Source organism: Centruroides vittatus, unplaced genomic scaffold (assembly GCF_030686945.1).
Source record: "Centruroides vittatus isolate TY-2023 unplaced genomic scaffold, ASM3068694v2 contig_1218, whole genome shotgun sequence".
NCBI classification, from domain to species: domain Eukaryota; kingdom Metazoa; phylum Arthropoda; class Arachnida; order Scorpiones; family Buthidae; genus Centruroides; species Centruroides vittatus.
Window position 1 is genome coordinate 141,885 of NW_027120780.1, and position 22,904 is coordinate 164,788.

At 29.8% G+C, this 22,904-nt stretch overlaps 1 protein-coding gene and 1 pseudogene across 2 annotated transcripts in view; both read right to left on the reverse strand.

Moving 5' to 3' along the window:
- Positions 1 to 2,221: 2,221 nt before the first annotated feature.
- On the reverse strand, positions 2,222 to 3,038 carry LOC136987318 (START domain-containing protein 10 pseudogene; annotated as a pseudogene).
- A 3,735-nt stretch (positions 3,039 to 6,773) lies between these two features.
- The window catches only part of LOC136987327 (beta-1,4-galactosyltransferase galt-1-like), a 31,241-nt gene continuing 15,110 nt past the window's right edge, over positions 6,774 to 22,904 (reverse strand). For both annotated transcript variants that reach the window (XM_067285058.1, XM_067285067.1), the window contains exon 2: positions 6,774 to 8,403. In XM_067285058.1, coding sequence (XP_067141159.1) covers positions 6,820 to 8,340 — 1,521 coding nt within the window. In that variant the 5' untranslated portion in view covers positions 8,341 to 8,403 and the 3' untranslated portion in view covers positions 6,774 to 6,819. The remainder of the gene's footprint in view (positions 8,404 to 22,904) is intronic.

A 22,904-nucleotide genomic window follows, 5' to 3' on the forward strand; every position in this document is an offset into this window, starting at 1 on the left:
CGAATTCCATCCGACTGGAACAAACTGTCAACAAAGAATATTATTTGAGCGTTTTGCGTCGTTTGAGTGAAGCAATTCGTAGAAAACAATCTGATTTCTGGCGATAAAATTCGTGGATTTTGCACCACGACAATGCACCTGCTGACAATGCTCTTGTTGTTCGTGAATTTTTGGCCAAAAATTCAACAAATATGGTTTCGTGTGACTTTTTCCTGTTTCCTTGACTACAACCTCTGCTTCGTGGTCACCGTACGAGTAGAGTGAATCCATAAAAGAAAATTCGCTGCGAGTCCCGAAGAATTTCACGAAAACGACTTTAAAGCATGTTTCGAAGATCGGAAAAAACGTGTATTGTAGTGAGAGGAAATTACTTTGAAGGAGACGAAATAAATTTTAATGAATAAATTCAAATTTTGCATTTTATGGAATTATTTCCGATACTTTTTGATCACGGGTACGAACAACTCAAATAGTGTGTAACATTAAAAGATATAGTGCGCATTTTGAATCCCATGAATTTACTGAAACGGAAGAGAAGTAATAAAAATATTTTCTCAATTAAAAATTGTTATTTACAAGTGCTAATTATAAGATATATAGGCTACAGACTAAAATCTATAATTTATATCAAGTTTTATACTTTATTACAACTGAACCTATATTCATCCTTAACTTAATGATCTTTATATTACGAAAATCATCATGGAAGGAAACTGATTAGCCTGCATTTTTTCCAATCTGAATCCCTGAGAGTTTTTTATGACGATTTCTTGAAATAAAGTGTTTGAACCAATTTAATCTTCGAATATTCTCTAATGTGGAATCTTCGCTATTCCTAGAGACGTTCTTCAAAGTGTAATGTCAAAGGCTTAGTAAACACTAGTGTTGTGTGTTTTCCAAAGACACTTGGCAAGTTTTCCATCAAATATCTTTATTCATTTTAGTTGATACGGTACGTTATCTTGTACACGTTTCGGGCTTTGCCTCTCCTCAGTCAACTGTTGGTTACACTTTTTATAATTTGAAATCTTGTAAAACTGTATACATTACGATTTTAAAAATTCTTCGACTGTAAAAATACATTATAACTGTAAAAGTTCACTACAACTGTAAAACTTAAAAATATGATGCAAGTGTAAAAAATTTTTTGAACTGTTTCCGCTCCCTTTTCCCTTCCACCTAATGTAATGTCAAACTTTATGGATGAGGAAGATCGAGATTGAAATTGAGAGAAGATATATTGAAAACATGGTAATATAAATGGTTTCAAATGATAATTTGAATATTTGAATTAGACTTATGTACTTTTCCGTTAGTTGTAAGAAAGTAGTTAACTTGGCAAGCATTTTTCAGGTCATCCGATACATAATATTTATTCTACATTATATTAATAAGTATATTAAAATAAACAGCACAAATCGGGATAAAGACAAATTATACATTTTTCTTTCATTCATTCTAGGTAGATAAAAAGAAAAATTAATGTTTAATGTACAAAATAAATATCAATTTATTGGTATCTTACACTTAAAGGAAAGTTGTCTTTTCTTGAAAGGCGCACTAATTTAAAAATTATACTTGCAAAAAATAAACGGACGTTTGTTCTGCCCAGTTCATTTATAGCCTTTTCAACTACGAAACTTCGGAATTATATTCTAAATGTTTGAATAAGTTGAGAAATTCTTTTATCCACGCGTCTTATCTAACTGTTCCTACTCTTCTTTTCTTATAATTTATTGTTTTAATCTTAGTCTAGACGTTCTAAAAACCACGTTCACAGTCTAGATTTTCTGAATCTTTCAATTTTTATTTAATAGGATAACTCGCAAGAATTAATTATTTATAACATATAACAAGTAAATTTAGGTTATCGAATATGTTTTAAAAACAATTATCCTGAGATTTTTCAAAAATACAGTATATAAAAATAATGATTTTCAAAATTAACATATGGTTATTAATAAGCACCCAGAAAAGCATGTATCGTTTGGAGTAATAGCATTTGAAATATGCTGCTGAAACAATATAACAGTTATACGAATAGTACTATTGTTATATGTATTGAACTCAATTTTCAAATTATAGATCTATAAATTCCCGCTAGCATCCGTCTGTTTGTCTGTCCTTCCTGAATATCGAGAACGGAGTTTGAAAGATGAAATCCGAGACCACATATGGAAAGCTTAGGAGCAGGTGTGACGATGTCACAACAAATAATTGCTCGGAATTTTAAAATTTATTGAAAATTTTCGTTCGTTTCGTTTGCGTGATTATTCTTTATTTTCCAGGAGTCGTATCCCACGCAGGCTTTATGCAACCTCTTTACCATCTTTGGTGCAAATATCTGTGTTAACTTGTTAACCATCCACACCGGTAATGAACCTTTAGGATTACACTGTGTTACATAATTCAATTCGCAACCATTATCTTTAACAGGTCTGATGACAAATCCCGTCAGAAGAGAGATGCCACGAACGAATCCCTTCTTCGGAGGAGCCGAGTCATGGTACACGGAATGATTTATCAGCATGTGCTCATTTTTTGTCACCAGCCACGACCGTAACAAGACAAAATCCCTGTTTTTGAGTGGAGAAGGACATTTAACTGCATAATAGCCGAGATCATTATTAGGATTGAGACAACCGATATCATAACTTTCCACCACATGAGTGTCTCATATTTTTCTATAATCTGGGTCTAACAGCTCGCCAAACAGCAGTGCAGGCGACACATCCATATAAACCGTCTTCAGCTTTATTATCTTGATATTAGTTTGCTGGGTCGATTTAGTCCAAACTTGTGTCATTTTCTTCTTATAATCCAACTTCCAACCGTCTTCCAAGTCAATTAACTTCTTCAACTGCTCGAAATCTTTATCCTCCGCAACTCTAACCTCTCCTATCTCCATCGTCAACTTCTGCTGGTTCTTTTTCGATGGTTTCGGCGATATAACATCCTTACGTCCCTTCGAATCTCTCGACATGGTCGACTTTCGTCCGAAATTCACGAATATCGACTGAACTCCATCGCTGTCATCTGTCAACTAAATATCCCAAATTAGAAAATTCTATATAAAGAAAAACATTTTTATCCATCTCAGCATTACTTGGATCTGAACTAAATAAAATCAGAAACTTCATTATGCTGATGTCTTCTTGAAAGGCCATTTAGAAGCATAGGATATGACAGATGAATTTGCATATTTATAAATACACGAATATATACACTGAACATTCATATTTAAGTTTAAACATACAATTGAGTATTTCTTTTTAACATAGTTTTTAAGAAAGAAAATGCATTTTCTTCCTTAAAATGATAGCTTGATGGTAATCAAGCCATTGTTATCCTTGAAGACATTTTTTGCTCCATTGGCAAAGTCAAATCTCACAATCTATTTGTGCACTGCATCAAAGCTAAATGACAGATGACCCACCGACGGATTAAAAACTATTGAATATTTCATGTGACGTTTTTGATCTCGCTGAACATGAATTGGTTTCTTAATTAAGGAAGTGGACACCTTGCCTGGTAGTCTTACTCCATTTTATTTCTTCACCCAATTTTACTTCTAATGGTCCATTAGAAATTGTGGAATCACTATCCATTTTATACTCCGTCCACATAGCAATACCACTACATGTACCAGCACTTTGTAATTTAATACAACCAATGGATTCGCATATGGTATTTCCTATTGGTATTGTCAGGTCAAACATCATCATCTCAAAACTTTGTGACAGAGCCGTGCAGGGATATTCCCATAGCCAAATTCTCAGGATTAAAACACTTTACAGAAGGTTAAGCAATAACAAAAATTTATTTTCAAATCTTTATGAATACTTGGTGATATTAATTTCATAAAGTATTGTATTTCTTAATAATAATAAAATTCTTCCAATATATTATAATAGCATGCTTAATAATAATTATCTAAAATAAAGAAGATTTCATACTTAAAAGTAAACTAAATGAGGTTTAAACAGATATATGTGTATATTGAGCACTTCAAATTCACAAACATTTTTATTAAGCACTATAAAGCACTACCATTTCACTTCAACTGTGCTTAATATATAAATAAATCCGTTAATTTAGGCAGATGAGCATCGTAAAGTTTCTCTTTTCTTGCTTTTTGAACCGTAACACGTTTATTAAAACTTAATAAAACTGATCAAGATTTAAATACAGTAATTTTAGTTTTTATAACGGACACATGCGTAAACGAATGTAATAAGATTTTTAATTGGTAATTTAAAAAATTGATTATAATTATTTAAAAAGTAGCAAATCAACGCTTCTTCTTGGCTGTCAGCTGAGGATTTTTAATTGTCGTGTGTATTCTTTCACTTCTCATCATATTAAAAAATAGTTATGTTTTCATACCCGTCATTTAATAGATATTAGATTTAATTTGAATTGGTGGAAAGCACATAGGCGATCTGTCCGGGAATGACTTTCTATGGAAAACTAGTCCCTAGGTAAATAAATCCTGGAAAACTCCATGTGATCGCACGTTGGTGTTCAGTGGTTTTATCCACTCGACCATTGGTGAGTAATTAATGAGTATTTAATCATATAAATCATGGGTCTGGCCGAATCCAAGATGGTATGATTAAAAACTCTCTTAGTAACCACAAGGCGGAAAGAGCCAAAAGGAATGCCCGACTTGCTTACATTCATAAGACTAGTATATTTTATACTTTGCTTATATAATTTTCATTCACTTATTGATATAAAATTCTATTTCCGAATGGAAGAGAGACAATATTTGAGCCATTTCCCTTACAAAAATTCAAATTGTGTTCTTTTATATCCTTTCAAAATAAGGTATGTCAAGAAATAATAAAACCACTACCAAATTTGCCATAAACTGCATAACATAATACTGTTCACACATTTTTCATCGAGTTTAGATCCAGGCTTCTTAATGGCCAGGGCAAAACAGAAATTTTTCATGTTCAAGCTATATTTTAGAAGCTCTTGAAGAGCACTGTCCCGCTGAAAAATTCAATTGTCGCTTTCTAGAAGTGATCCAAATGGAATTTAATGGTTGTATAACATCCGCTGTTAAACTGAAGAATGCATCCTGCCACTAACTCGTACAAGATCGGTTTATCTAGCAGCAGAGAATGCTCCCCCACACCAAACTGACCCTCCTCCATTTAATGAGTTAAGAATTTTTTTGGCTTTCTTCCGTAGATCGTATCAGTAGCATCTATTGCTGCTGACCTTCTAGTCAGAGAACAGTATAGTTAATTATTCAGATGTCCAGGACATGACTTCTTGATCCTATTCTAATCTGCTTTTTTATAGGAATCTTTCAGCTGTAATGTTTCTTGCAATTTCATGTATTTCACGTTGCTATACAGATGTAAATGGAAAGTAAGGACAATAACACAAACCTTAAACCTGTATAATTATTCATTCATTTTAATCACTCAATTTTAATTGTTAAACACGCACGGTCCGTACTGTGCTCCTGCATGTGATATAATTTACTATAGGATAAGTGCGCTGTGGTTGCGGATCATAATTTAAATGATAATATTGATGTTGCGGCTGCACAAAAAATATCTGTTGTTTATATTCAATACGAATGGTAAATCCTACCAACATTCCTTTCACTGCTTTTTTCGTGGGCCGAATTAAATATACAGTAAACCTGTGTAAACCGGAATCGAATATTCTTTTCCGGCTCGGCAGGATTCCGTTTTGAACAGATTCTTTTTTTTTTAACATTGAAAATCGGTCCGTTTCGAAGAAGTTTTTCGTTTATGTTGATTTCCTTTTTATTCGGGTTCCGTTTTCGACAGGTTTTACCGTATACTATAATTTTGGTAAATATTTTAACATTAATATAATCAGAAGAAATAAAACCCAGAATCAGACAATTAATTACTGCAAAAATACGGGATTCCCACTGCACAATTAAAAATTCCCATTACACATTTTGTATCCATTTCACGTTAGAATATGCAATTGCTAGTGGACAAACACGCCAAGCACAGTTTTAAAATCTTTACCGACCAGATTATTGTGTTATTCCTTAATTATCGCCATTTACTAACGTGTTATTTACCACTCCTCTCGAACTTCCTACCTTTTCTCTTAACTGCTACTCAGAGACAAGAACTACGATAGAAAAAATTTCTCGCACTTCATTTTCAATCAATTCCGTTCCTCTAGACATTTTGATCTTACATAAAAATACGAGAACTAATTGCATATATTTATTAAAAATAATTATTTTAACATTTTCAGACGGATATCTGAATTGAAAAATAAATGTTATGTCAGAGATGTTGGAAATCTGTTAGTGGTTTTATAATTTCTTATCATATCTTAGGATTTCCGTATTATAATTAATTTTTAAATTGCTAAAATTAATAATGCTAATCAAAAACTGTTTTTCATTATCATTAAACATAATTATATACAGTATTTAAAATTTATTATAAAAATAGCAAATTTTTTAAATCGTTTTAGCTTAATAATTTATTATAGTACTATTATTTTATGTATTGCTATTAACTTCATTGTAAGTTGAAAAGATTTTGAAAAATTAGTTGACAATTTAGTTAAAAAATTAAAAAAAAATTTCAACTAATTGTCAGTGTGCTTGTCTTCACCAACTTTAAACTTTTATGTTTAACATCCTTCTATAATTTTTGTAATATTTTCTTGTTGTCTAGGATTTTATACATATAATTTCAGAAAATTTAGAAATTAAATGATATTATGTAAATGTTAATGAAAAAAAGAAACCAATCACAGTCTGACAAAACATTTATTTACAAGCAATACAAACATACAATATCACCAAGTATCCAATTTTCGCGTATCGTTCAAGGATAGGGAGAAGAGACGTTGGATTTCATCCAGTCTGCTTGAAACAGCATCTAGAAGAGCCGATTTCCACATATAAACGGTTCTATCCACAGTGGAGGTTGTGTTAATACAGTCCGTTCCGCCAAATTCGCAAACGCGATAATGGTGCAGGAAACCCAAATCGGGTCCCACATTAACCATAGTTCTCCCTGGCGCAAATTCCCAAACAAAATGGTTGCCCATTTCCACTACTCTCTCGGGCAGAACGATACATTTGGAACGTTGTTTGTGGGCGTGTAACTTGGTTTTTCTGATAGTCTTTTGAAGAGTTATTAGTTGATAGGACAGCCCCTCCGAATTGGGATCATTGGGCCAGTGCAGATAGAAAAAAGAATTTTGAAACGAGAAAGCTCCTGCACGGTGGGAACTCTTCTTTTGCAGGAATGCAATCAAATCAGTTAGTGAAGCATTAGCATGTGGTATAATATATTCATCTAAATCAATCATCAATACGAAACGGTGTTTATACATTGTTCTATACAAGCAATCATTTAAAGCAGCAAACAATCCTTCTGTTCTGATTTCTTTCTGAGAAATTAAATCTAATTTCCAAGGTAAAACGGTGACGATACCTTCCTTGATGTAATACTGGAGAGCACAAGAAACTGCAGGCCCAATGGTATCATTGTAAAGAAAAAAGTGCTGTACACCAAGTAAACGATTTAATTCCACAAATTCCACTAAATTGACCAATTTATTATAATTATAATGTAAAGGTTTGATGCATACAGCGATTCCCTCTGCGGGTGATCCAGATGCATGGTTATTATGAACGACTAGACGATTGGACGAGCGGCTATCTCCAAGTTTTATGATAGATACTTCGTCGGGAATTTGGCCCACGTCTCTCTGTAGTGGACAGAGTATGAAATAAGCGCTGTACTTCAAATTCCAATTTTCTCGTATGAGTTTGTTAGTAGCATAGACGGCTACGGGAGAACGGCCATTCCTAAACCAGAATTTACACACTACTCTGTCTGCAATACGTGTCCTAGCTACCGAGATAACTCGAATGTAATTACCTCGCCTGTCATCGAAATATGCTGAAAATACAAAAAATTTATTCTTCGTACCACGCACCATCTGCCAGTGATCTGGTTCGTCTGATATCTTCAAACTATTGGATGTGATGTTCTCTTCTAATAGTCCTTCCGCTCCCACGTCTGACAAAACTCTAGCTAATTCCCTAGCCACATGGAAAGGCGGGACGATTTCTAATCTTCGATTCCTGCCGTTATTGAATCTGTAATCGGAGTAATCGAGTTCTGTATAAAGATTTCTGTAGGAACTGTTCTCGTCCTTGATAAGAAATACTTCGAAAAACAACATCAAAGCGAAAAAGGCCAAGAAGACAGCAGCCATGTACCAGGACAGAGATCGCCTTTCTGCTAACTTCTTGGCCTTTGCCACGCTTTTTGAATCTCGCCATCCTCGAGTCTTCTTGGTCATGGGTTCGATCCCAACCAATTATTCGGAAGTGAAAGGAGGAGCAGCTTTCCTGACGGTCACCACCTGTAATAAATAGTTTCGGATTAATGAATATCATATATATTCATTTCGTGAGAATGTTACAGCAGTTACATAATATACGTGCCTAGGCAACAAATTAGCTAGCTAGTAAGGCAACTATTTGCAATTACTCTTACATTTTAGCATTGTTAGAAAGATCAATAAGGAACAAAATACACAGTAACGTCAAAGTGAAGTTATGTAATATTATAGTCACATAAAATACATTGATTCCAAATTATATTAGCTTACTTTTGCAATCGATTTTATATTCTGAAGAGAATATAAAATCCATGATAAAGTAAAAATATCGCATAATATTAGTAATTATTTATTTCTAATCTTTACATTTAAATTTATTATATTTTCTTATCATAATATTTTAGAATATAAAATATATTCATAACTTGTTGGATGAGAGTAATGCATAAATTGTATTATTTGTATCTCCCGACAGATGATTTTATTGATATATATTCTATATCTAATAGTATAAACAGAACAGAAAGCATTTCTATAAATAACTTATGTTATAAAATAATTGACTGACTCGTCAAAAGTAAAGAATTTATAAAATATAAATCTCATTACTGTCTAAAGAAAGTGACAAAGAGTTATATCTTGCAAATTTTGAATTCCATTTACATAGTGTAAACAAACTATAATAGTAAAACTAAGACAATTTAATATCGTAAATTTTCTGACATTTCGGAGAATACCTTACCAGAAACTTCACTCGCATTCTTCAATATTCTTTTTATTGGATCGATATGCAATTTATATGCACAACACTTCATATTTCCATAAAACTCTATTTTTACACGATTAAAATTAAGTATTTCTAGGTAAAAAGACAAAGATGAACTATCCAATATAACATTCATATTAAATGAGCTTAGTTTGAAAGTTACATATTGAGTTATCAGATTGTTCATCAAAGGATAACGTTTTTTTCTCTTGATTTTCAGAATAAGGAAATTGATCCTTTACTTTATGAAGCAAGAATAATTTGATTTAAGGAATAAAAAGTTTTTAACTTATTGTTATAGGATTTTTTGTTGGATAAATTAAACGATGGTATTTTTAGCTGATTCAAAAATTTATCCTACCAATTTTTGGTAAATATCAGTCAACGTATTTTCTTAAATGTAATTTAAGATTAGTTTCATAACAGGAATTTTGTTTAACTATCGATTTTTCAAAGTAATCAACAAATTTAATAATATTAAAGATAATGGGCGCCAACTATAAGGGACCGGAACACATTCCGGCCCAATAATATTTCATGTAGTGTCGAGCCCCCAAAGTTAAAAGATTTTTCCTCGTAGATATGCAAATTCAAGTCTTAATAAATGGACTTGAAAAAAGCAAAATCAGTTTAAAAGAAACCCGATTTTAAATTAAAAAAGGAAATTATCTATCAAAAGTATCCATTAAAATAAAATCATAAGGATTGAATTTCGGATTGAAACAGTTTCTCACAACTGCACGAGGTTCGACCGATTAGCAGACATCTTAGAATTGATTATCCTTACATTATGCTACTTTTTTGTTAGGTGATTAATTTTCTAGATAAATTGTATAATAAATTAATCACTCATATAATTTGTAAATTAATGTATTGCATATTAATGAAAATGCAAACATTTTTTGTTAGTTTTTAAAGAAGATTCTCAAGAATTGTAAAAGAAAAAACAATTCTTTTGTTGTTTGTTGTTGACTAAAGTTGAAGAAGATTTGCATAATGAATTAATACGTAAATTCCTAAATGAAAGTAGTTTAAAATATTTCTATTATGAAAGAACTGATCTTGTAATAAAAAATTGTTTCTATTGTTGGAACTAAATAGGATTTTTGTACGATAAAATTTTAATTCAGTTTATCCTTCTATTCATAAACTGTATAGTACTTTAGATATTCTCACAATGTCTAACAAGATAATAAATTTCAAAAGAATAGCAATAAAGGTTTTACAGGAATATTTAAATTTTTTAAATTGTCTTTTATATAAAGACAATGTCCCTTGTAGCTTTAGTTTTCTTACATATAGATATATAAAGTTTCTTAATTAAATAAACTATGGGTAGACTATATAAGTGCGTATGTTTTAATGAATATGAAAAATAGAGTATATACATAAAAATAATCCATCTTGTTATTCTGTTCATTTTATTGTTTAAACAGTACGTTTTTATATCTATTTTTAAAGTAAATTTGTGGTTTTACGAGAATATTTGTTATGTGTATGATCGTTCGACACGAATATTTTTTACTTATTGCAGATACCACGCTCAATTGGAATCATTAAAAAGCCTATAATAATTAAGCAAAATCTGAACTTCATCCAAATCACGTTTACACGAAATAGAAAAACAAGTTTTTATAGAATGAAATTCCCTTCACGAAAGGAAGAAATTTATATTCTAAAGACAAAATTCTTCGCTATATTTTTAATATATTTATAATTCTTATAGATTATTTTTAAATATATATACAGTATATAATTTGTATTTTTTTATGAGGAAACTTGCACAAAATTTTAACAGTAAGAATAATATTTGGAGTCATAAGGTGTTAAAATTTTAATGAATAAATTCTCATCCGTTAAAACACTTGAATAAAGTTAAATCATCATTTATGGATTGTCCATTAAATGATGTAAAGTTTAAGTTAGGTGTATTTTATTCAGACAATTCGAAGTACTTAAAATTTAGGCTAATTGGAATGAATAAATATTTTTTAACTTTAAAAAACAATTATTACATTTTACGTGAATTCTTTATTATTTTTATATCAAAGAGAAGCATTATAATATATAAAACTAGATTTTTATTATGTTTTTTTTTTTAAATATTTAGAACATGGTTGTACTAAAATGCGAAATTTAAACGATTAGAACGAAATTAAGTTAATTAATCAATTAAATCGAGCTCAAATCACCAGCTAAGTTAATATAGTATATAGCTTTTATAAGTTAACTTAGAACGATACGCATTAACTTTCTTTTTATTTTCTGGAATGATGAGTTAGAAATAAGATATATAATTCTATTATAGTTGTGCCAAATTTAAAATACTTCACGTTTTCGTCGTGCATAATAAAGCTCTTAGATTATCTTTCAACATTGCGTGTACACAGTACATTGTCTAGTAACGACTAATTCGGTTATTAACTTGATAATTTCGTAAGTCCAGTTTCAAGTAATTTTCATCAAGGAGAGATATTTTACTAAATTCCTTAAATGCAAATATCGTACAATTGGCATTTGAATACTTTCCATAAATCCATTAATTTATAATTGTTTAGATATGCAAATTATAAGGTAGCTTTCTTACAAATTAGAAGAATTTTTGAAATTTGAAGAACGCCTTTTATAACTTAAAGTTTCCTATTCACAATTGAAAGAAATCTAATTGTCATTAATGTAACCATTAGTCAAATAATTTTGACAGGCATTAAAAGTTATTCGGCTGCAATTTGAAAAAATTGTAGACCTATAAATAATCACTGTCGTCGCCTGTCGCCCTTCCTGAATCTCGAGAACAAAGTTAGATAGACGGAAGACGAGACCAGATATAGAAAGCGTAGAAGCAAGAGATCCCGGTTAAATATATACGAACTCCGATCTAGATCAGAAGTCACGTTATTTCAATTGAAATATTTCCCCCTGAAAAGCATTAAATAGATGACCAGCACGGACTCTATTCCTAACAGGAAATTATGATGTACAGGTACAGGGGCAAGACAATACTAATTTGAGGTGAAGCGCATGTATTTTAAATTAAATAAATTAAAAATATAATTAAAATTGTAGTCCGGCATTGTGACGATGTCACAATAAGTAATTGTTTATTGTATAAAAATAATTTTTTTTATAGTTTTATTGAATTTTCATTCGTAAGTTGTTTGATGCAAATTAGTGTTGACGTTTAGGGTCTCCAGATGTGGAGACCTTAAGCATCAACTAATTTCAGGACATATTTAGTTTTCTATTTAATATTTATATATTTAATTTAATATAAAATCATTTCTATTTGAGGCCCTTTAAACTCAGAAGCGTTAAAACAATGCTTAGTTTGTTTATGACCAATCTACCACAACAAATTGCTGTGATAAAATTGCCCTACTAGTTAATGTCAAATCCATAGTGGAAAAAGAAATGTATTAATATTATATCGATTTGTTGACACAAATTTTTCTATAAATATTTGTTTTAATCACGAGACAACAGTAATTCAATACGTTATATCAAATATGTGTAAAATTTTGAAGTACAAGGTGTCCCAAAAACTTTTTCATTTTTGGTTCTTTCCATTATGTGGGCAATAAAAATACCTTTTTTCTTACCCCACAGGATTCGGCGAGGCCCACAATGGAACCATTCATTTCCAAGACAGTAATGACTATGAAAAACTCCTTGGTTATTCCCCCACCAAGATTCGATTCCGGATCCTCCACAGACCTTTTCGCCCGGCCATCCAGACGTCTTTAAAACCGAGACATATTTAAGATAACTTTAAGAACTATCTTAAATAATACAGATCTCGGCTAACTGAATTTTGGACTATCTTGTATATTTTCTTTACACTCTTTTAATAATGTTTTATTTGAGAAAATTTTATATCCTCTGGACATAAGAAATTAGCGTACTTTTCGGTTAATGTAACAATTGGTGCCAAGATGGCGGCTCGTCTCTGATTCCAGTAAGAAAACAGTGGACGTACGTTCTAACCTAACCTAACTATTCTAATAAATTACCATAATTATTAGCAACCAAATTATTAGAATAGGTTAGGTTAGGTTAGAACGTGCGTCCCACTGTTTCCTTGCTGGAATCAGAGACGAGCCGCCATCTTGGCACCAAGGGTTACATTAACCTAATTTTCTTTATTAAAATTATTATTTAATATTTATTTAATAAAATTTAAAAATTCTTTTCTTCTATATAACATAGTATTAGCATTTAAGAGACATTATTTATAAGATTTAATTTAAATATTTAAAAATCATATTTGAATGATTTTTAAAAAATTTACTAAATTTTAAAACTTATAATCAGTAAATTAGTGGATATATAAACAAATATCCTATAAGTTATGAAATTTTTCTATATTTTATTGTTATATTTCTATATCAAAATATAGAAATTTTTCCTGTCTTTCAGAGAATTTCGAGCAAAAATATTACTGGAATTATTCTATATCAATGATTCAGAGATGTAATAATACATATCATATAGGCCTAGATTTCTAAGCAGATTCTATAAAAGTTATCAGATATGTCTTGGTAAATATTTGATACAAGGGATAATTTTAAGAATATATAACTCAGTATAATTTAGTAATATAGGCCTATATATGTATTATTAAATTCTTGTATATTGATATTTATAAGCGTTATTTAGTTAATATTTTGACTTAGTAAATCAAGTTTGCAACTTGGCTAATATTACTATATACAGTATATATAAAATATAAAATAACTTAAAATTTCTTTTTACAATAACAAATATATTTTATATGTTGTATATTGATATACAAGGTAGTCGTGATTAAAGAATACAGTATATGTTCAGTGCTTTCTAGAAGAAGAAATAACTATTGGGCAAATCGCAACGAAATTTGGTATACATAATGTCTTGAGTTGCGGTTTCGATTTTTGGTGAAAGTTTTACTTCAAAATTCAACGGATAGGGTGAAATTTCGCGCAGGTGCACCTTAATTATTCTCAAAACTCAAAGTTACGTTTTGCAATTCCTTTTTATATCCAAAATTGATTATAAAACGACATAATGTACTGCACATATTAAGGCTACAACAGCGCCAAATTTCGCCCTAACGGCTAAACTTGAAGTAGCATTTTTTCGAAAATGGAAACCGCATACTCAGGACAGTGTGTATAACAAATTTGACTCAGATTTCTCCAATAATTATTTCTACAGAAAACTTCAAATACCTATTCTTTATGATTTCTTTACTTCGTATATTATTCATGATAATTTCCATCTACTAATTACTAATTATAGTTTAACTTTTTCTTTTAGTTTTTAAATTTAATAAACATTTTAAGTCTCCATTTTGACACATAGAGGGTGTTTAGTATTTATCAATAAAATAAAAATGAAATTAAAAGAACTAGGTATTGTATTATAGACAAATACATCCCTCATTTGCTTTCAATTTCTATTTTCACTCACCCAGTACAATTGTTACAATCTACAGCCTGAAAGTCTAAACTCAAACAATTTCCATAGGAAATCATTTAACGATTTCTATACGAACAGAATTACATACCGGTGATCGTAATTAAAGTACCCCTATTGAACGCTGTCTATTTAGTGGTCCAAATACAGCCAAATCTTTTATAGCGATATTTCAAGACACGCGGAAGACATTACCATAAAGAAAAGATTAGTACGAAAATTCACCACTGCGACACTTTTAGCTCTGCAAGCAACGAAAAGCAATTTTCTTTGCACAAGCACACGTGATTCAGTTAAGTTCTGGCCATAAAAGTATAAATCCGCTTCAATGTAACTTAAGTAAACAATTAACACAAATGAAACTGAAATGATTAAATTGGTGTAAGTTAACTTAATGATATGTAAATTAGAAAATATATATCTATAAAATATCTGTTACTTTATTGAGTTATACTTTTATATTTTGATTTTTTTTTTTCTGCCTTTCAGCGAATATGATATTGGAATTATTCCGTATCAATGATTCGATGAATTGAAGATGCCTTCCTATCGGAAGATATCATCATCATTTCGTCATCACCAATGAATACTTTTAGCAAGCAATCACTTTTTCTATTTATAATTTTTAATATTAAGCTCCAAAAATTGTGTAAAAGCTTTTAATATTAAAAAAAAAATTGTTTTTAAATTACGGCTTGCTTGTTGACTTAAATAAAATAATTATCGATTTGGCAAATAAAATAAATATCTCTATATGATAAAAAATGATTTTTATAAAATTAAATATTTGTGCATTATTAACCTTAATTTAATTTAAGTATATTTGTAAAAAGATTTTTATAAAAATTTATATATTCTACATTTGTTTATATGCAAATTATTAAATTTCTTGTTTATTAAGAGATTATGTTTATTTAAATTATTTTTTAAAAGATTTTATATAGAAATAAAATAAATAAATATTAAACTGCTGAATATTGATTTAACATAACTTCTGTAGAAAAAGTATTTGTAAGTATGTATCTACAATATAATTGCCCTTTTCTATACGCTTCAATAACAAAAATAGATACTTCAATCCAATATATAATCCAGTGGCGTAGCGAACATAACTGGCGCCCGACACTTTATTGGCGCCCCTCTTCCCCTCCAGAAACACATATAGTTTGTCTTGGAGACCATTTGGGCGCCCCTCTGAGAGTGGCACCCGGTGCATGATACACCTCCATGCACCCCCTCGTTACGCTACTGATATAGCCTAATCACTATAATCTTTTCTGATTTTTCAATAAAATCATTTTCTTTGAACAATTTTAATATTACCCAAACGTTTCTCATATTGTTTGATTTATGATATAAAAATATATCAAACGAGGCATTAACCTCAATATTATCACAGAAAAAACTCTATATTTATAATCAGGAAAAGTAACTGTAATAAAGATAATCTGCAAAATTTTATAGGACTAGTAAAATGGATATTTTTGAAGTTGACATTCACGACAGTAAAGAGAATTCGATGAAAAGGACAATATGCACAAAGATAAAAGAATCATAATGCGTGCCAAGTGGAAGAAACAATGGGCGTGTTGACCGGTAAAAACAGTTTTAATACAGCTGGATAAGCAAGCCAATGACATAGTCCGTTTCATTTGAAACCCACTATGTCATTGATTTGCTTTTCCAGATGTATTAAAGCCGCTACACCAGACAACACGCTCTTGTCTCTTAAACGTTTATTCTGTTTAGCATGTATTGGATCCACTCGATATCCTTTCCGTTATCAAGTTCAATATATAAATAGTAATAATTTTGAACTTCAGTGAGTAAAAATTTAAAAATAAAAAAGCACTAAACGAATTTTTAGCATTTCTATTTATCTGGCAGTTTGGATTTTATGCCTCCTAACTGCTTAATAATAAAACTTTTATGCATACAACAGATATATTGAAGTATTTTAATCTACTTAGCCGCATGTAAATCTGTGGCTAAACAGAATTCAAAATTCCGTTGACAAAACATTAAATTTTAACACGAAAAGCCTCTTCGTTTGAGTGAAACAACCTACCTTTTTACCTCAATTTTACGTCATTATTTCGCTTTTGTAACGAGCGAGGATGAAACTGACATCGAATTGACGTTAAAATGGTGCATTATCTCAACCAAATTGTCAGATCCGATAATGATGTTATAACTTCTAAGTGTTGAATATTTTCATAAATTTCTACACAGCTTTACACGAAATCTTTGTTATCATATAATAAGTCGGCTTCGCTTACTTATTAGCCTATACATTTGCATTAGAACTATGTATTATTTCTATGTGATTATGCGACTTACACTCAAACCGATAATAAGAGTGAAAGTAAATTGTGTTATTTTTTAAATATAGTAGTCATTTGAAGAGAGGATATAGTAAATATATTTGATAACATAAATAGGTGTAAAACTGATAGAAGTACAAATAATAAATATTAATGAAAATTGGCTTTGTGACCTCTAACCTTAAGATTTTCTTGCAAGTTCGTAAATATCACAAAAATTCCAGCGAAGATTTAACTACAGGGAAAATAAAATCTCCGATTTACAGTAGTGCATATTAGGGTTTAAAAATAACCGAAAATTTAGAAGCCAGGTTTTTTGAAATTGGTGTTAACTGATCAAAAAATACAGTCATTTTTAAAAGCCACAACTGAGAGGTGCCGATTTTAACTCTTAACAAGCAAGGGCTGTCCATAAGTGACGTCCACACTGGAAGGGAGAGGATTATGACAAGTCGGACAAGGGGGAGGGAGGGATTGAACTTCAATGGACATCCGCTTTATTTCATTAAGTTTTATACAGTTTATGCATTTTATTATTCATAAAGCAATAAAGGTTTTAAGAGGGGTTGAGTTTTATTGGACGTCCGAATAGGAGAGGTCTCTCTAGTAATCACAGGGAGAAAAATATGAAAAAAATTAATAGAAATAATTTTTGAATTGAAAAAAATCTATATTTAAAAACAAAAATTAAATCTCTGTAAAACAAGTAAAAAGTATAAAAATAAAATTTATCTCTGTTTTAAAAATAACATTGAAATTAAATTTTTTATAATAGTAAAAAAAGCTTTATATGGGAAACAAAAATACACTCTTGTTAGAAAAAAATATAAAATTAAATTTAGATTTTATGTATATTCTGAAAATAAGATTTTATGAAACAAAGAACATTAAGGCTCTTCCTTGAACGAAGAGGATTAGATACAAAAAATCCTACAGCTAATAAGCTTTCTGATTCTACACCCGTTAATCGAAGGTAACGCATTAGGTACTTGTAAAACCTTTAAATTTATACTTTTTTAAGGTGGCTTCAAAGTATTTAAATTCATTGCTGACATTAAAATCTCTGGAATCTTTCACAGACATCATTTCTAATCTATTCACTTCGCTTAAATACTCGTGCATTAAGTTATCTTCTTTGTTATTTTTAGAAACGCTAGCTGCACTTTTTACTTTGCGTTATTACCTGCTTCGATGGTGTGTCATTAGGAAAAATCTAAGAAATATATGTTCTGCGATTTCTTTTAATGCCTGTCTAGATTAATAAAAAGAATAAATCAAACTATCTATTTTTAAAATCCTCTGGATTGGTTAGGTACCTCAACAATACAATGACTTCCTTCTGTCTTCTTGATGAATAGCGTTCGATAAAGCATTCTTTGTTATTTTCAACAATAGGATTTTCCTTAGCATCTGGTTTCTTAAGGCAAATTTTCATAAGCATGCTAGCTTTAAGTAAAGTTGCTTTTTCAGAGCAAAGAACCTTCAAAACAAATTCAAGTAAACGAAAAGTTCAGCAAAGTTATCCAACAAATTCCATTCCTCTTCAGACATTTTCTGTTGAAGCTAGAACTCGAAGACCGTCAGGAATGCAGTTCCTTAGCTTTATAAAACGTTCAATCATAGAAAGGAGAATATTCCACCATGTCTTGCAGTCTACGATAAGCTTCTTTTCTTCTCCACTGAATTCCTCCTTTACAAAATATAATTCTGCTATTCTACACAAGAGATTTACGAAACATTCGGCATATTTTTCAGACTTTCTTAATTTCTGTTAAATTATTTTCACTAAGTTTTAGTGCTTCATTTGTGTCAATATTTAACTCAAACACGAAATTCATTTCCAGTCTTGATTAATATCATGCACTAAACGTTGTAATAATATCAACATCATATCCATAATAATATTATTTATGTTTTCATCATCGTCTTCGCTGTCAGCATCAGCTATTTCTTCATCGATACACTCTTTAACTTTTAATTACAAAACATCTAAAACTGCTAAATGAATGTAATATCATGAATGTACAGTACATCAGTATCATGAATGAAAAGATATGTACAATACATAAGTCGTAGAATACATTCGGCAACATGAGCATTAAAATCTAGCCCAAACTCGTCTAATATTTTGTTAACTATCTTTATAATTCTGATGTAATTTAGAAAGTTACAAACTTTATATGCTTTAATCATACTAAGAAACCAATGCTGACTCCCATTATGAATATTTATAGTCATGTATTTTATCAATGAGAAACGGATAGCTTTGCTCACTTGGTCTTGCTCCTGTTTCTTTTTTCCTTAAAAAAGTGAGCAGAAATTTTCTTAGACCAGTAGGAAATGTTAAATAATGTTTGTCATATTTAGTTTTCTGTAAATTCTCTTTAATATAATTACTGTTAGCAATGCAATGAAAATTTAATCAGCACTGGCAAGTCTGAAATTTTTTTCTTTAATAGACTTTCTTTGCACATTCATATTCTCTCAAAGCCTTTTGACACTTAAAGTAGGATGAATCACTCTTTCGTTGATACTACGAACATTTTCTTGTATGAACTCAAATTTGACATTGATCCTTCACAATTTCTTGCATTTAGTTTCATTTATCGTAAGCAGAAAATAATCGCGTATTTTAGATCTACTTCACATAGTCCACACGTTTATAAGGGGTTTTCATTTTAAATGGAAAAACCCAAGTTTTGAAATTTGTAATCCACACTGAATATTCGAAAATATGTTTCATTAGTTGACGAAACCAACAAACTGAACTGAAAATGCATGATGAAACAAACTAAAGAACAAATAGCAAAGAAAAAAATTATAATAAACCTCAGTTGTCGATTTGCCACAAATGAACTTAGTACATAATGTATCAAAGTTAAAATTGCTTTATCATATTTTAATTCCTGTATTTTAATTTCCAAAGCACCACAATTACTTATAATTAATATTTAAAAAATAAAACTATTACAATTTCAGTCTATTCCATAAAAAAGATGACTTGTTCAAAATTTATTTGACTTAAAAAAACCATTAGAACTTTGAAAAGAACCGTTTAACTTATACCTCCTCTAATGTTAATTTTAATTCATCTAAAAGCTAAAAGGAGGGAAAGTATTTGAAATTGTAAATGACAAGTGAAATAAATCAAATATTTACAAAATCATTTTAATAAATACATTGCTGGGGGTTTCTTTTTCGTATTCAAAGGTCTATTGACGTTATTCAATATGAAGTGCTGTTGCAATACTTCATATTGTTACTGGGTTGTACTGTACTTCTTATTGCACACTGCTAAGCACTATAGTTCGCTGCAGTTGGCAATTGTTGAGCCAAGTAAAACAATCGATTGATAAAAATGGCTTTTGTTTTGGTTTTAGAATTAAAAGAAAATTCAAAACCATGTTTTAACACTAGTGCGTAAGGAAAAAAATCCGTTGTAAATTATTAAATTTTGTTTTCATTTGTTGTTTCATCAATGACAAAAGTATAAACTTGTTTTTACGGTTTGCTAAATCGTTAACATATTTATTTCAACTAAAACTAGGCAATTCCTTAACTAATAACGAATATTAAATGTTTAAAATATAAATATTAATGTTGATTCATTGTACCGACTTTCTAAACCACTGATCTGAAAGTACCGACTTTCTAAACCACTGATCTGAATGTAAACAAGTCGATTACAATCATTGTAATGATAAACGTTTCTGAAAATTTTATGCTTATTAATTATAATATTGTTTGATCTATAAATACTGCTCATGAATTAATAATATCATGCGTTAGATTTTCTTATACTTCGACACGTTTTTTATTAATAATGATAAAATTTATATCTGAATATTTTTCACATTTTTATAGAAATAATCTTCTATTTTTAGTAATATATTTGTAAATATTAGTTGCTCATTGCTATTTTTGGAGAAAATTCTTTACTGGAAAAAGTATAATTTTCATATTCAGTCAGTTTATATTAAAATATTTTAGTATAAACTTCATCATAACGTTTGAATCTATACAAATGATCGTCAATATTAAATGACATATTTTAATTTTTAATTCATCTGAAAGAATTTGAAATTTTACTTATTAACAAGAAATAAATTTTTATTAAAAATTCATAAATTTGTTACCAATTTCTCATTTTTTTAAATAATCAAATAAATATTTTAAAACATTAATATGCTGTAGCTTTAATATATTTAATGTATAATTAAAAAAATCTATTTTATTCTAGGAAATCAATCAGGACAATAAAAATAATGTAGTTTGCATATTGACATTGGGATTTATGTGCTTATTTGCACAAAAATCCCAGTGTTAATATGCAAACTACATTATTTTTATTTTTATAGTGAATTGTATTGTTTTCATAAATTCTCACTTTGGATAATACACAGAAAGCGTTATTATATAAAATATTATGACAGGATTTGATATTCGTATGTTTTTACGGATATGAAATTATTGAAGATTTTTAATTTTTCTTTTTTTGTGTGTGTGTGTGTGTGTCTAACACTTAATTGGGGAACTGGTCCCTATTTAGGTGTTAGACACGTGGAAAAAAAGACGTCCCGGAAGGCACTCCCCTTGGCACATCTCCCCATCAATCCAATCTTTCATGAAATACTTAAATATTTTACATAAAAAGCTGCGATATAATGACATTTTCTATGATAATTTATGTTAAAAAATATTCTAAATTTGCACATAAATCCTAACTACATTATTTATTTTCTCTAATTTATTTCATAGAATAAAATAGAAAAATATTTTCATTTTACTTAGATAGTGATTTATAAGCACTATAATCTTCAGAAGTATTTTACCAGCGGTTAATTGTCAAAGCCTTTCGAATGTCAGTTGATAGATGCGTAGTTACATGTATAACTATACTGCAGACATCAGAAATTTCCCAGTAATAGGTAAATGCGAACTCATTCGAATATCACTCGACAATAAATTACTCGTGTAATGAACGCATTGTATTATTTTTAGATGTAATACTGAAGAGGAATCACTAAGACGGTATGATCCGAAATGCATTTATATTAGAGCGAGAATAATAAAACATGTGTCAATGCTAGCGTGGTTCTAGTAACAATTGACATTCGGAATAGAATGTCAATTGTCTAGAACCGCAATACATTTTTGAAGAATGACTATAGTAACAAGTGGTATAAATGCACCGAGTTTTCTTTTAAAACACGCATCTAAAACAAATATTTAATAACGTCATATCCGGTCTTTCTTTAGCAAATAATTGCCATATTTAAATTTGAATATATTAAAACTGTCATGACAGTATATGAAAATAATATATTTCGCATTAGATGTTCTTTATTTATTTTAATAAATAGCAAATTTACGGCCTGCATTGAGAAATTCTTCTATCTTATAGATACAATACAATCTGCCATTATGATATTGCACACAGTTATTTTATAATAGGAAAGTGACAAAGTTTTCACATATTTCCCGTTTAATTAAATGGAAATACAGTATTTTATTTCCCGAATATCGACATATGTTTTCAAAATATTCTACAAACTATTAAATATTAAACATTACTATTCATTTTATACAGTTATCTTTGCCTAAAATAATTAATATTCAATAACTTAACCAGTTAAAAAAATGCTACTCTGGATTTGCCAAAAAAATCAACAAGTTAATTCATTAAATATATTTATTTTTTTCTGAAATATTCTGGAAGATCAGCTTATGAACTGATAAAATGCAACGATTCGATTTTTCGTCATTGCCTTCATGAATAATGGTGTGACGTACAACGAAACACCTTTACTGATGCAGTTTTTATTCTCGACCATCCGCGAATACATTAATCTTTCTAGTGGATCTCTCTTGCTATTTTTGTATTGTTTCATTTTTCATAGGCAATCTGACATCACTGAAGTTAATGCGATTTTCTCACTTCAACAGAGCAAATAAAACCTTACTTCGCACATAACTAT